Source organism: Chenopodium album, chromosome 7 (assembly GCF_948465745.1).
Source record: "Chenopodium album chromosome 7, dcCheAlbu1.1, whole genome shotgun sequence".
Lineage (NCBI taxonomy): Eukaryota > Viridiplantae > Streptophyta > Magnoliopsida > Caryophyllales > Amaranthaceae > Chenopodium > Chenopodium album.
Genome location: NC_137840.1, coordinates 69236234 through 69250899, shown reverse-complemented (window position 1 = coordinate 69250899; position 14666 = coordinate 69236234). Strand labels below are relative to the sequence as shown.

Below are 14666 nucleotides of genomic sequence, written 5' to 3'. Positions count from 1 at the left end.
ACAGGCACGCATTGATTCTTGGTGAAACCGCTGACTCTGTGAAACCATCGGACATAGAGTTATTTTACTTGCCAATGTGGATAAGGGTTTACAATCTACCCCTAAAAGGCAGATTAAACCTTGCGAATGTGGAGAAGATAGGTAACAAATTAGGAGTGTTCGTGAAGATGGATGCAGCAGCAAAGGTGGGGATAGACAAGTCTATTCGTTTGCGGGTAATGGTGGATGTTCGTAAACCTCTGTTCAAGAATGTCAGACTAAAATTGAGGGGTGGAGTTGAAGAATTATTTGAAGTCAAATATGAAAAACCGCCCCTATTTTGCTTCTTTTGTGGAATGATGTGACATGGTCTTAAAGACTGTGAGGATCATAGAGAAACCGAAGCTCCAAATCTTCCTTTCGGGACTTGGTTGAAAGCATCTCCGTGGAAGTATAATGTGGGAGGCAGAGAGGAAGAGGAGAGGAGGAGTGGAAGCTGTGCAAAGAACTTGTTTATGACAAAGCCAAAGCAGAGTAGTGTGTCAAAAACTGATAGTATTACTCATGTAAACAAGGTAATGAACAAACTTGTTAATGTTGGGATACATAATAATGATGGGGTTGTAGTTCATAATACTTCGTTGGACACTGAAAATTTTATTTTTAGTAGTGGGGAAGTAGTTGGAGAAGGGAGTGTGAAGGAGCCTGAAGGAGAAAAAATACAGAAGTTGGGAGAGAAAAAAAATAATAAAACCTGGAAGAGAAACACGAGGGATACTGACCATAGTATGAATTGCACTGAAAAAATTTTGGTTGAAAAAAGAAAAAATTCAGTGAGTGATGAGGGGTCAGGCAGTTTGGTGCATAAGAGGGAGGGTGGTGTGATTAAACGAAGGCTAAACTTGAGTGAAACTGCTAGTGTGGCGAGCCCCACCCATAGGGCTCTCGGTGATCAATGACGTACATTATATCATGGAATTGCAGGGGGTTAGGGGGTAACCCTGTAATTAATGCGTTGAAACGCATCGTGTTTCTTGAGAACCCTCAAATTGTATTTCTTTGTGAGACAAAGTTGAAAGCTTTTGAATTTGAAAAAATCAAACAAAAAACAAAGTTTGAGTGTACACTTGTTGTTGACTGTGAAGGAGAAGGCAGAAGGAGGAAAGGTGGACTAGCTTTGATGTGGAGAAATTCGGTTGATGTTAATGTGGACTCATACTCGCAAAATCACATTGATGTGCGGATCAAGTCCATAGGAAGTAGGGAGTGGAGATTTTTGGGTCTTTATGGGTATCCGGAAGACGAGTTTAAATTCAAGACGGGATTGCTTTTAAAGAGTTTATGGGTAGCTGATGGTTTACCTTGGCTTTGCGGAGGAGATTTAAATCTAATGCTGCAATTTAATGAGAAGGCAGGAGGTCGGGTCTTTGATAATGGGGATGCCGAAATTCTCAGAGAGGTTATTTCATATTGTAACTTGGAGGATTTGGGTTACATTGGACATGATTTTACGTGGTCGAATAATAGAGGTGGGATGGACAATATTCAGGAACGTCTAGACAGATTTCTTGCAAATCGGGAGTGGAGGGAATGCTTCCCGAGCTCTTTTGTCACTCATCTTTCAAAAAGGAAATCTGATCATCTCCCCTTACTGTTATGTGTGAAAGAAGCGATGCAGAACACGTAGAAAAAGAAGAAGAAAAAACAATATCGCTTTGAAAAGATGTGGCTTCGGGATACAAACTGTGCTGAAATTGTCTTGGAAGCTTGGGAAAGGGGTGGAGATTTATGCTCTAAAATTGCTTTCACCTCTAGTCAATTGAGTGCATGGAGTAGGGAGAAATTTGGTGACTTTGTGCAGGAAATGCAAGCTTGCAGATCGAAGATGGAAAGGTTGATGAAGGAGGAGCAGTCGGGAGAAATTATTGCTCAAATGAGGGCAATTGATGATAGAATGGATGAATTGGAGAGGAGAGAAGAAATGTACTGGAAACAAAGAAGTAGACAAGAGTGGTTGAAAAATGGAGATAAAAACACTTCTTTTTTCCATACAAAGGCAAAGTAGAGGCGTGAAAGAAATAGCATCAAAAAAATAAAAGATGAAGCAGGTAACATTTTTGAAGAGGAAGAGCAAATTATAGAAACTTTCGTCCAATATTTCTCAGATCTTTTTGCGGGTAGTAGCCACATTGAGATGGAACCTGTGATCGAGAAAGTGAATCCAATGGTTAGCGACAGACAATGTAGCACTTTAAATGCAGCGTTCACAGCCGAGGAAGTGCAAATTGCTTTATTCCAGATGCATCCGACGAAGGCCCCCGGGCCTGATGGTATGTCCGCCATATTTTTTCAGAAGTTTTGGGATATTGTGGGGGTGGATGTTGTAGATAAAGTGCTAAATATGTTAAATAATAATGGTGACATAGGTTTTATTAATCAGACTCATATAGTTTTAATTCCGAAAAAAAAAAAAGAATGTGAGTCTCCTGTTGATTATAGACCTATTAGTTTGTGCAATGTAATATATAAAATTGTCACCAAGGTACTTGCTAACCGTTTAAAGTTAGTTCTACCTTTTATTATTCATGAGTCGCAGAGTGGCTTTGTTCCTGGAAGATTGATCACTGATAATATTCTGGTTGCGTATGAGTGCTTCCACTACCTTACAAAGAAGAAAACAGGGAAGAAAGGTTTTTTGGGGCTCAAACTTGATATGAGTAAAGCCTATGATAGAGTAGAATGGGATTTCCTGGAAAAAATGATGCTAAAATTGGGTTTGCCGGGAAAATTTGTTGCTTTGATTATGAATTGTGTCAGCTCTGCAGAGTTTGATGATTTGGTGAATGGGTAGCCGTCGAGACGTTTTAAGCCTAGTAGGGGGCTTAGACAAGGTGATCCTCTATCACCGTTCTTGTTTATCATGTGTGTGGAAGGCTTGTCGGCTCTCCTTCGTGATGCGGAGAGTAAGAAACTTATCCATGGTGTGAGAATCGGAAGGAATGTTGAACCTACTTCCCACCTTTTCTTTGCGGATGATAGTCTTTTATTTGTGAGAGCAATGGAGGAAGAGATTGAGAATGTTTTGCACATCCTCTCTACTTATGAGTTAGCTTCGGGACATAAACTGAATATGGACAAATCGGAGGTGTCTTTTAGCCGAAATATTGATCATGAACGGAAAAATATGCTTCAGATGAAGTTATCTTTTAAGGTCGTCGAAGGACATGACGAGTATCTTGGTTTGCCGACTTACATTGGTGGATCGAAGAAACAAGTGTTCCAAAATATTCAGGATCGTGTTTGGAAAAAACTCAAAGGGTGGAAAGAAACTTTTTGTCTCAAGCGGGTAAAGAGGTCTTGATTAAATCGATTGCTCAAGCGATTCCTACTTATGCAATGCAATGCTTTGCTCTTCCGGTTAGTATACTTAATGAAATTGAGAGGCTATATCGACATTTCTTTTGGGAACAAAAAGGTGAAGAAAGGAAGATGTGTTGGATTGCGTGGGAAAAGTTATATACTTCAAAAAAAGATGGAGGGCTCGGGTTTAGAAATATGAGAAATTTTAATAGTGCTCTCCTAGCAAAACAAGCTTGGCGTATTATCTCGAATCCGACTTCTCTTGCCGCAAGAGTGATGAAGGGAAAGTATTTTCCTCACTCAACACTTTTTGATGCAAAGGTTTGTCCAAATGCGAGCTATACTTGGAGGTCGATCTTGGGGGCGCGAAATGTGTTAATGAAGGGTGTTAGAAAGGCAGTGGGAAACGGCTCTTCTATCAGCATTTGGCATGATCCTTGGGTGCCAAATTTCCCTGGCAATAAGGTTTCCTCGACTCAAGATGAAATGGATGGAGGTCCTACTACTGTGCGCGATTTGTGAACTGATAAATCGTGGAATTTGGAGGTGTTAAATGCTCTTTTCTCTCCAGTAGAAGTTGCTGAAATGTGTAACATTCCCATCCCTTTATATGACTGAGTGGACGCGTGGGTTTGGCATCATACAAAGTATGGGAAATACCCTATAATTTGATCACGATTGAGCAAAAACAAAACAAGGCTGCTTCTTCGAGTGAGTCCTGCAATTTTGATTGGAATGTTATTTGGCATGCTGAGGTCCCCCGAAAGTGAAGTTTTTCGCATGGAGAGCTATCAAGGGGGTTGTGGCAGCCCGTCAGAGTCTGGTTCAACGAGGTATGGAAATCGATCCCATATGTCCTTTGTGTGGGATTGAGAATGAAAGTATATTGCATATGCTCAGCTTGTGTGAAGACTCAAAAAGGATTTTGTATCTCTCCCCTTTAAGATTGGAGGTGGAGCGATACAAAGGGGATTCGTTTTGGGAGTGGTGTGCTGCTGTTCGAAGAAGGCATAAGGACGGTGAGTGGTGGAACTTATTTTTCTGCTTGCTTTGGGGATTATGGCTTCGCATAAATGCTTGGGTGTTTGAGGGGAGAAAGATGGATATAGGTGAGGTTAATTACAAAGCTATGGGCATGGTAGGGGAGTACGCTCCGGCTCAGAGTGCTCCTAATGCGAGTAATGCAAAATCAAAGCTAAATGAGACATGGAAACCTCCCTCACAAGGGGTGATTAAGATCAACTCGGATGCTGCGATTGTCAAGCCGAATGGAGTGGGATTAGGGGGTGTTATGAGAGATGTCGTGGGTGATGTTGTTGCCTCAACCTGCTTGCCCCTCCATGGTAATTTTGAAGTTGATATCGCTGAAGCTCTTGCCATGAGACACGCCTTAAGTGTAGCCATCGATTCGGGATTTTGGAAAATCTGTTTGGAAACAGAAAGCCTCAAGTTTCACAACCATTTGATCAAGCGATGTTCACTTGCTACTGCATTTGGATCTATAGTCCATGATACACTCCAGCTTTCTAGTAGTTGTCTTTCTTGTCATTTTACTTTTGTTAAAAGGAAGGAAAATTTCACATTTGCTACCAGCAAAAGGACCCTATTTCACATTTGCTACCCCTTTAAAATTTTATTTTATTTTACTACCACCGAAACACACTAACTTTCATAATCACTACCACTTAACGGAATCCGTTAGATTTTCCGTTAAGTGGGTCCATAACGACACGTGTCGTGTTATTATTGGCCAAAAAAATTAAAAAAATAAATAAAATAAATTAAATAAAAAAAATTTTAAAAAAGAAAAACCTAAACTACCCAGCCACCACCCCCGCGCCACCACCCCCTTCCCCCCAACTCACCGCACCCCTCCCCGAAACCACCACCCGCGTCGCACCACCAGCCCCAACCCACCTGAACTCTCCCCCTCCCTTACCCGCAACCGCGTCGCCCCCAAAAACCACCAAAACTAAAACCCTAGATCCCACCACGGCCACGAATCTGGCCACAAATGGCCGAAATCGGCCGGTTTTGGGGCTCAGTGGCCTTAACCGGCCGATTTCGGCCTTTTTTTGGGACGAGGGTTTTGGGTTTTGGGTTTTTGGGGGCGATGCGGTTGCGGGAAAGGGAGGGGGAGGGTTCGGGTTGGGGCTGGTGGTGCGACGCGGGTGGTGGTTTTGGGGAGGGGTGCGGTGAGTTGGGGGGAAGGGGGTGGTGGCGCGGTGGTGGCTGGGTAGTTTAGGTTTTTCTTTTTTTTATTATTTTTTTCGAGGGGAGAGGGGCTGAGATTGAGGTGGGTTACGAGGGGAGAGAGGGGCTGATCGGGTTTTCGAGGGGCTGGAAATGCGACGCCAGCGCCGACAATCAGGGTGGTCGGAGTCGCGGGCAGCAGGGGATTGGGCTCAGGCAACTATGGCAGTGGCTTGGTGGCTGGGCTGGGCTGGACGGTGAGTTGTGGTTGCGGCGGATTGGCAGCTGGTGGGTGGGAAGGAGTGGAAGCTGGACGGTGGTTGGGTGGTGGTAACGGAAATACTAACGGGGTAAGTCAAGTGGTAGTGATTATAACAGTTAGTGTGTTTGGGTGGTAGTAATATAAAATAAAAAATTAAAGGGGTAGCAAATGTGAAACAGGGTCCTTTTGCTGGTAGCAAATGTGAAATTTTCCTAAAAGGAACGGCAACCGAGTGGCTCATGCTCTTGCCAAACTTAGTTCTTCCTTCGACTCACTTTGAGTGTGGATGGAAGAAGTTCCATTGAGTATACTGCTGTTGTTATGGCTGATTTGAGCCTATTAGTTGATTAATAAAGCTGTTTCGATCGGTTCTCGTCAAAAAAAAAAAAAAAAAAACAAACTTATATGGAGTGCAATACTACAAAATATATATATAGAACAATTATGACCACTCATACAACAACAAAAAATGCATCTTTGAATTGCAAAATACAAAGCTCTTTCCGATACCGTCCACTTATATAAATATATAGAACAATTATGACAAATTACACAACAAAAAAATGCATCTTTGAAATGCAGAATACAAAGCTCTTTTCAGAATTTTAGCATCTTCCTCTGACAGAGTTCCTATTTATCAACTTCTAAAACAGATTTTATGAAAACTATAAGCACTAAATACACTCTCTTCCTAATTTTTAGAAAACTATAAGCACTAAAAAAAAAAAGCAGCATAAATACATAATCATCCTATGCCTATCAAATTCCTCGTCATTGGTCCTTCAAGTGAAACGTCCAGGATCAATAATCACTATTCACTATCACCTGAAGAGAAGAACCAAAATCAGCATGAAACAGCAACCATCAGAACTACACAACACTTTCTGTAGCTAATGTTTCCGCAGAGCAGGAAGAGACCTAGTCAGAATATTAGGACCTCAACCTAAGCATCACACTGAAAACTACAATGGAGTAATCTGGTTTGTGAGAATGTAGTTCAACGGACCAACATTGACTATATAGTATCCACTCAGACAAAATATAGCAATCAAATGCTTTATAATCCCTGGACCAAGAGGCAACCAAGGTTGGCATGTTATAAAATTGAATAGAAAAAAAAATTACCTTTGTCGGAAGCCTCATTTTGACTGTTATTACCACCATTCTCCTGATCTTCATCAGCCTCCACATTTTCTGCTTCCTCATCCCCTTCTTCTTCTTCATCCTCATCATCGTCATTCTCACTTTCTTCTGATTCACTTTCACTGAGATCTGGAATTTTGGGCTTAGGTGGAGGTATAAAGCTGGTGGTAGATCGTCGGCGACCACTTGAAACAATATTGCTTAAATCTATGCCTTCAAGTTCTTTTGCTCTTTCCTTCCTTTTCTTTACATCCTTGATCTCTGTTTATTTTTTAAAAAGTCAGTAATGTGCCTTTTCATGCTCTCCTATCAGACAGAAGTATTGTAAGACCTAATAGGCACACACCTAAGCTCCAATGAAAAATTTCAGCACCTAAGCTCCATAAATTGAAAAGCTTCAACCAGTGTGAAAGTAACTATTAAAATGATCTACAAAAGCAAAGCCAAAATAAATTTAAGTATGAACTAACTTAGCACATGTCAGTGATTGGTGAATACAGTACCTACTGCAATAAGCTCAGTTAACTCTCCTAAATTTTGAAATATATCCAGCGAAGGAATTTGTAAGTTGTAACCTTTCAGTTTTCAATGTTACCAAATGGAAAAAGCTGTAGTACCACTTTCAGCAAGTGAGTTTATGGATTACCAAGAGACAATGATTTAGCAAAGCTAGATCCTGAAGAGGAATCAACAAGCGCCAACAGCTTAATTATTACACACAAGAGCCAATTTTTGCAAGCTGAATCAATACTTTACTACAGCCCCTAATCTAAACTGCACCTTATCCAATATTCCAATTAATACATCAATGTTGAAGCACCTGAAATAACTCCACATAACAGATTATTGCAAGCCCATAGAATTCTGAACGAGGTCCAGAAGGGTGTTCACATCTTGTTTTTAAACAATAAAGCTCTTGATTCCACAAATACTTAATGCCAATGAGAAGGCTGTTTCTGGTATTTTTTGCATCCCTTGATGTTCATGGTATCATATATACCCAAGCATGCAAAGTCTAAATCTTTCAATGATACTATTGCACCTGAAATTCATGCCCAATTAAGCTGTAGATGGTAATTTTATAGATATATAGTTGAAGAAAGGACAACCAAAAACTATAAAACATATAGTAAATAGCAATCTAGCAAGACAAGCACAAATGTACAATTCGTACTATCTAGTTTCTACCACCATACTCACCTTTTTCAGAAGGGTTAGTAGACAATCCCTCCTTCGCAAGCATCTCTTCAAGCTCTTTCATCAAGCAGGATTCACGCTTGTTTTCAGGAGCCTGTTTAACTTTCTTGTATATAGCAGGGGAAATACTGCAGAAGAGCAAAGGAATAACATTAGCCTTCACAGAAACCATATGGTAGCAACTTGTTCAATTACTAAAATTAATTTGAAAGATTGAGATACTAAGAAATTAGAGACCTCAAGCCGCAAGATTTGATCACTGATTTTAAACGCTCCACTTGCTTGCCATATGAGGGTGGTTTAGGAACTTCTTTCTTCTGTTAAGTAAAATACTTCAATAGAAGATAATATTGATAAAGAATTTCATCAATTAGAAGAAATAGAGAGATATCTCACCTTCTTAGGTTTCTCAGCAGATGAATCAGAATTATCATTGTCAGAAACATTTCTGCCTTCCTCCTCATCACTTCCCTCTGATGTAGATTTTGAAACCTTACTTTGTTTTCTTCTAGCTCCTTTTGTGTCCTCCTCGGTCTTTTTACGTTTTTTGACTGACTCTGTTTTCTGTGGCTTTCTTTTGGTAGCACTTCTCTTTCTAACTTTCACTTCCTCTTCTTCAACCTCATCACTTTCATTCCCTGAAGAAGCAGCTGTTTCCTCTTTTCTAGAATTGGAAGAGACTTTTCGAGAAGAATTTTTCTTAGGATTCTTCTTCTTCTCACTCTCAGTGGATTGAGGAACATCAGATAAGTTTAATATCTGAAAAATTAGTGTCACACCTATTAGCAATGTTTATCTCAACACATCCACTTTTTGTTATCTCTTCCAAATGAGTTCCAATTTATGTTAGCTCACCTCATCCACTTCCTGACCGATAAACTTCTTGAACGGATCCAATGAATGTTTATTGAATGCCATGTCTTCCTCCAGAAGCCGACGTAGTCCAACCAATGTAATATTCCTGAGTATAAAAAAAGATTTCTTCTTTACTATAAACTCTTCCATAAACAAATGAGCATCAAAAGATACAATGGCAACCCCTCCCGCCTTCCAAGAGAGAATGAGAGAGATGACAGCTATAAAAATTGAGCTATAGAAGACATACTCGGAATTCTCTCTGAGATAAGAAGCTCTAGCCCAAATGGCCTTCTTTATTGTGATTTCATCTGGGACAAGTTTGCTTTCAGTGTCTTCAGCATCAACATTAGGTTTTTCTTTCTTAGGACCTGTCATGAGACCCATAACAGGAGAGTCTTCCATTGTTTGTACACCTCCAGCGTTTGCCTCCTCTGCTTCGTTTTTCACTTGAAGATCATCTACAGGTTGTGGTTCGTCAGTTGAGGAAACAACATTCTCCCCAGCTTCATCTTGGCTCTTGGACAAGTTATCAGAAGTAGCAGATTCTATGCACTAGCATTCAGAGAAGAGCAACATATATATCTTTGAGTATTTGATCATCAACATCATCTTTATGAATTTAAGACAAGGTAATTATTTCCCATGGAAACCCAATTTTATAAAGTTAATTGAGAAGCTGTAGCGTATCAGCAGGCCAGTTTTCTCTCACTTAAATTTCCTTCTTTATTATTATCTACAATGTAAGGACATAAAGGAAGAAAATCTAAGCAGCTGAGATCTGACTAGGTCACTTAAATTGATGAAAATTGTTTCTGAAATCTGAAGTAAACAAGGTTTAAAGCAAACAAGTCATCTAAAGAGGATTTCAGGTCAGGAATAACCAGAATCATTCAATTAAAAAGATAAGTACATTGCCCAATAGCCAAAAATCACATGGATGGAAGAGAGGGTGGGGCAGGGCAGAAAGAGAGAAAGAGGCACATAATATTTCATCTCAAATAGCTGGAGGGGAATGACCCTGATTGGTCACTCTAGCCTATATTCAATGGATTACATTTCCTTATTTCCCTATGCCGTTCCTCCTAAACGTGAATAATAAAGAGATTTTTTTTTTCATTTGTTTCTGCACTTGCATGAATACAGGGACTTATTTTTTAAATGTTTTGACTTGTTTAGTATGCGTGCAAAACACCTTCCCTTTACATAAAGCTACCATCCAAATAAACCCAATAGATTCCTCTCGTATCTTTTCTAACATTTAAAGACACTTCATCTGACCTCAGGTTATTATAGAAGACAGTGCTGCCCAATGACAGTAAGCTAGACCAGTCAATTTACCATTTCCTTCCCCATAACAGCTTAACTCAATCCACTACTTAGTTCACCAGTTTTCTTATGAAATCTTATCAGGCATATATACGGGAAAACGGAAACAACAAAACATCCACCTTAATATAGGGTCATCTTAGACAATAAATTGCCACTTAAATACATTCTCCATATGAGAGCGTCCAGTTATCAGAAAAACCTTCAACTATTTACTAAAAAATTGATGTTAAGTTTATCAAATCACTGGAATATATATCTATAGTCATAAGCTGTCTCACAGCCTTCCAAATAAAATCAATAGCTCCATGCTTCTTCTGACAACGCCACTCTCTAACTAATCTCGGCTTCTATGTTTAAAAACACATCTTCACCAATTCTTATCAATCATGAAGAAACTAAACAATCATCTTCCCCCTTTTACAAAACTTGCTACCACATACTAAGACGTCGAAAAAACAAAGTAAACAATTAGCATTCCCAAACACCCTTACTTGAGCAAGACTCATACTTTCTCCAACCAAACTAAACTAAATAACAAGCCAAATCACTAAATGCAACATAATCAGCAATAAACAGCTCAAATTAACAATGACTAAACAAAATTAAAACTCGAATCCGTAATCGCTACTGCATAAAGCTTAAAGAAGCATCAACAATCCAACATTACCAAAGATCTGTTACAAATAAACTAAAAATCAATCAAAATTTAGCTCCCACAACAATAATCACCACACTCCAATACAATACAATCAATCACAAACAAATCATCCAAATAAAAAAAGAAATTAAAAAAAAAATACCGTTTGAAGCCATTGTTTAACAAATCGTTTATGAGTATCCAAAGCGTGAGTCTCTAACCCTAAATCCTTCTCAAGTAACCTTCGCACTTTCTCAAACGTCAAAGAACTGCAAATTCATTCCACAAATCACAAAAAAAAATCAAAATTCATCAATCAAAAACTCAAACAAACATCAAATTGAACCCAAAGATGATTCTAGAAAGTAAAGAAGAAGATTGAAGAGAGAGAAAGAGGAGTTACTCGGCTTGTTCTTGGAAGTAAGAAGAGCGAGAATTAATGGCGGACTTGATTTGAGACTCGATATCGAGCGCCGTTTGATTGTCCTGAGCATTTTCCGCCATTGTTAGAGGATGTTGTTGCTCAATAGAGGTTTGTGGAAAATGAGGTAAGCAGGTTTCAGGGAAGAGTGAACTCTCTTTTTTTTTTTTTTTAATTTAATTGTAGTGTGTGGACTTTTGCGCATACAAGTAGTTTTATTTTATGTTTCTATGAGAATTTTTTTTGTCTTTTTGAATTTTGAATTTTTGACATTGGAAACTCCTTTTGAAAAATACCCTCCATCTTGAAAAAATTGCGCCATTATTTGTTTTATTTTGGGTAGGGTTGAATGATAAGATTTCAAATTTCGATTAAACAAAAAATAACAAGCGCTTTTAGGGTGTTAAATACGAGAGCTAAAATGTAAAAATGTTACACTAGTACTATAAAATAAAATAAATATTAATCACATCAATCAAAGTGTAATTTTGACATTTGTTTCAAAGATAATACTCCAAGAGGTGGAACTGCGAAAGTGCTTATTAGCAAGATCCTTCTGATTATATAGCCTAGGCTTGTGATGTGTGGAATGTGGTTCAATTTGTTTCAACATTTGAAGTAAAGCTGTCAAAAACTGACTCAACCCGAAAACTCGACCTGAACTGGCTATGATCTGAACTCAACCTGTACCCGAACAATGGGGTGAATCTAATGACCTGTAACCCGACCTGAACCTGACCATATGTTAACCGACAACTGATTTGATCCAATACTTTTTTACCTGAACCCAAACCTGCTCCCGACCTGAGAGTAACCGTCAACCGATTTAATCCGACCTAACAACAATTTGTACCCGAACTAGTACCCGACCTTATTAGAACTTGTACCCAAGTCATGGAAGGTTCAATAAAATTTATGTCTTTTGTTCAACTGATATACGAGTATAAATCTGTAAACCCACAATCCGATTCAACTTGTATACCTTTTGTTCTCTATTACTCATATATAGGTTTAATAAAATCTTGATAAAGCTGATCAAATTATGGAATGAAGGTGTAATTATATAGGTTCAACTTGAGCACATTGATATTTACTGGAATTGAAATTGAACCAAAACTCAACCCAACATTAACTCGAACCCGAATGTATCATCTATTTACCCACTCAAACCTAACTCATACACAACTCGAACGAAATTGAATCCGATTTGAATTTGGCTCGAATTGAACTCGACACATATCCGAAAAGGTGAACGACCCAGAATAAACTCAAGTGAAATTGACCCGACCCGAATTTGAACCTGATACGAGGCTAGATTGACCCGACATAACCAAATCCTAATTTAACCCGAGACATGATTTAATTTGACCCAACCCAAACCCGACTTGAATACCCGAATCAACAACTCTACTATAATACACAAAATCAGAGCAATTTAGGAGGTGTCGGGAGCTGGTGTTGGAATTTCACGGAACACTATGGGATGAATCCCGGGATCATATAATATTATGTGGACCCATATGTGACCATTATCCGTCAACGTAAAGGCCCCGTGAGAGCTAATAGCCAATACAAGAGGCATGTACGAAAACTGGTAAAATGACCGTTTAAAAGCAAATTAGATGGTTCCATCCACCCAATTAAATTCTCGGAGGGTATTAGGGACCATAGTAAACATCTCGGCAATTTTTATTTCCAGGCGAAAAAAGGTCAAAAAATTACAAAATTAAAGGCTATATAATCCACAGTTTTTGAAGAATTTTTGAGGTTTCAGCAAGGCCCGGTGACGAAAAGTATTGAGACCCTAAAGCTAGCAAAAACTGACCCGACCTTAACCGATAATGATCTGAACCGCCCAGCCTGTACTCGAACAATGGGGTGCATTATAGCCTTCAATTTTGCCACTTTTCTCCATCGGCCCCCAAAACCTCAAACTTTCCTTAAAAAGCGTTGATCATAGCCTTCAATTTTGTAATTTTTTGACCTTTTTTCACTCGGAAATATAAATTGCCGAGATGTTTACCATGGTCCCTAATACCCTCCAAGAGTCCAATTGGGTCGGTGGAACCATCCAATATACCCTTAAACTGTCATTTTATCATGTAATACCCCGTATTTTTATGTATTTTTATAAAGTATTTAAGTATTAATAAAATGTATTGTCAAGAGCTCAAGTATTTTAATTAAATATTTTAAAGGGTTAAAGTATTTTAAATATAAAGTTTTATAAAAGTAAAATATGTTTGGAAATGAAAAGATTACTTGGTTTCGAGAAGTACTCCAAGTTGTTAAGATCTCTCGGTATTCAAGGAAATGATATTGCTATAAACTTAAGGGAATGAGTTGAAGGATGGCGAACTATGAGTTTAAGGGTGGTTTTCAAGACATAAAGTCTTTGGGAGTTTGATTGAATTGAATTCTAAATAATCAATTCATATATTAGCTAAAAGAAAGGTGAGATAAAAAATAAAGATAAGGAATCAATCAAGAAAGAAGGTAGGCGAAAGTTCAACAAAATGGCTAAAGAGATTTAAAGGAATATTTTGGAAATGATAAAAAGTTTAAAGGCGGCTTGAGTAACTCTTGAAACTTAAGGAAATTTGAATTATGAAGACGTTGTATACTTGAAAGTGTCGAGAATATTGAACTACGGATGTAAAAATGTCATAAAGGAGAAAGAGTTTATGACAAGATTTATGAATTTGATTGAGATGTGTTGAAATAACTTGAGTGAGGATTGTATATGAGGTGATTGAAGTTGAGATTATTTAGGGGTCACGAGATTTATTCAAGGGGTGCTAGAAGAAAGATTATGGATTTAATTGGAGGAAAGATGTAAGCATGGGAAATATAAGCAAGGATATAAAGGTTAAGTGAAGTTGGAGGTATTATATGGACATAATTACGTGTGGAGAAAGGGTTAATGTTGCATTGCTTAAAGGAAGTTGAAAGATACTATTGAAGTCATTGAAAGAAGGTTACATCGCCCTGGAGAGCCCATGTAATTGTTAAAGAAAGGGATGGAAGTGTCTGTAAAGTGCCTATGGGGGATTAATCAATGTGACAAATAAGTATAATTATCCTTTGCTTTAAAGCGACGATTTGTTTGATCAAATGAAAGGAGCAAATATAATTTCGAGATTAGACTTGAGGATAGAACTACTAAGTAAAAATATTCGAAAGAGGATATTTAGAATTTGGCGCTTATGACAAGGTTTGGACGATTCGACTTTTCATTTTTGCCTTTTGGGATAATGAATCACCTATAATTTCCATGGACTTATGGA

The 14666-nt window shown here is 38.5% G+C and overlaps 3 protein-coding genes across 4 annotated transcripts; 2 read left to right on the top strand and 1 right to left on the bottom strand.

Annotated features, from left to right (window-relative positions):
- Positions 1 to 934: 934 nt before the first annotated feature.
- LOC145640590 (uncharacterized) lies at positions 935 to 1666 on the top strand. The gene has a single exon (XM_081691843.1). The coding sequence runs from the start codon at positions 935 to 937 to the stop codon at positions 1664 to 1666; it is 732 nt and encodes a 243-aa protein (XP_081547969.1).
- A 2508-nt stretch (positions 1667 to 4174) lies between these two features.
- Positions 4175 to 6099, top strand: LOC145640589 (uncharacterized). Its single transcript, XM_081691841.1, has 3 exons — positions 4175 to 4868; positions 5818 to 5882; positions 5974 to 6099. Exons 1-3 carry the CDS (start codon positions 4175 to 4177, stop codon positions 6097 to 6099), a joined length of 885 nt encoding a protein of 294 aa, XP_081547967.1.
- A 177-nt stretch (positions 6100 to 6276) lies between these two features.
- Positions 6277 to 11538, bottom strand: LOC145639312 (uncharacterized). Of its 2 annotated transcripts, none has more exons than XM_081690524.1 (9): positions 11362 to 11538; positions 11122 to 11227; positions 9240 to 9544; positions 8990 to 9095; positions 8531 to 8893; positions 8372 to 8451; positions 8138 to 8262; positions 6920 to 7198; positions 6277 to 6619 (listed from the first exon to the last, which is right to left on the bottom strand). In XM_081690524.1, exons 1-9 carry the CDS (start codon positions 11460 to 11462, stop codon positions 6606 to 6608), a joined length of 1479 nt encoding a protein of 492 aa, XP_081546650.1. In that variant the 5' UTR covers positions 11463 to 11538; the 3' UTR covers positions 6277 to 6605. The 2 variants fall into 2 exon arrangements, 1 of the variants encoding a protein (XP_081546650.1); XR_014114868.1 differs by lacking the exon at positions 6277 to 6619 and adding an exon at positions 7284 to 7366 and having other exon boundaries at positions 7065 to 7198.
- Positions 11539 to 14666: the final 3128 nt, after the last annotated feature.

What these genes read in the sequence shown, in the direction of transcription:
- LOC145640590 (XM_081691843.1), top strand. Translation starts at nt 935, where the DNA reads ATGACGTACATTATATCATGGAATTGCAGGGGGTTAGGGGGTAACCCT.
- LOC145640589 (XM_081691841.1), top strand. Translation starts at nt 4,175, where the DNA reads ATGGAAATCGATCCCATATGTCCTTTGTGTGGGATTGAGAATGAAAGT. An exon ending in TGATACACTCCAGCTTTCTA is followed by an intron (nt 4,869 to 5,817) that starts GTAGTTGTCTTT and finishes GCGGATTGGCAG; the next exon opens with CTGGTGGGTGGGAAGGAGTG. An exon ending in GTAACGGAAATACTAACGGG is followed by an intron (nt 5,883 to 5,973) that starts GTAAGTCAAGTG and finishes AATGTGAAACAG; the next exon opens with GGTCCTTTTGCTGGTAGCAA.
- LOC145639312 (XM_081690524.1), bottom strand. Translation starts at nt 11,462, where the DNA reads ATGGCGGAAAATGCTCAGGACAATCAAACGGCGCTCGATATCGAGTCT. An exon ending in TATCTCAGAGAGAATTCCGA is followed by an intron (nt 9,096 to 9,239) that starts GTATGTCTTCTA and finishes TTTTATACTCAG; the next exon opens with GAATATTACATTGGTTGGAC. An exon ending in ATCAAATCTTGCGGCTTGAG is followed by an intron (nt 8,263 to 8,371) that starts GTCTCTAATTTC and finishes GCTCTTCTGCAG; the next exon opens with TATTTCCCCTGCTATATACA.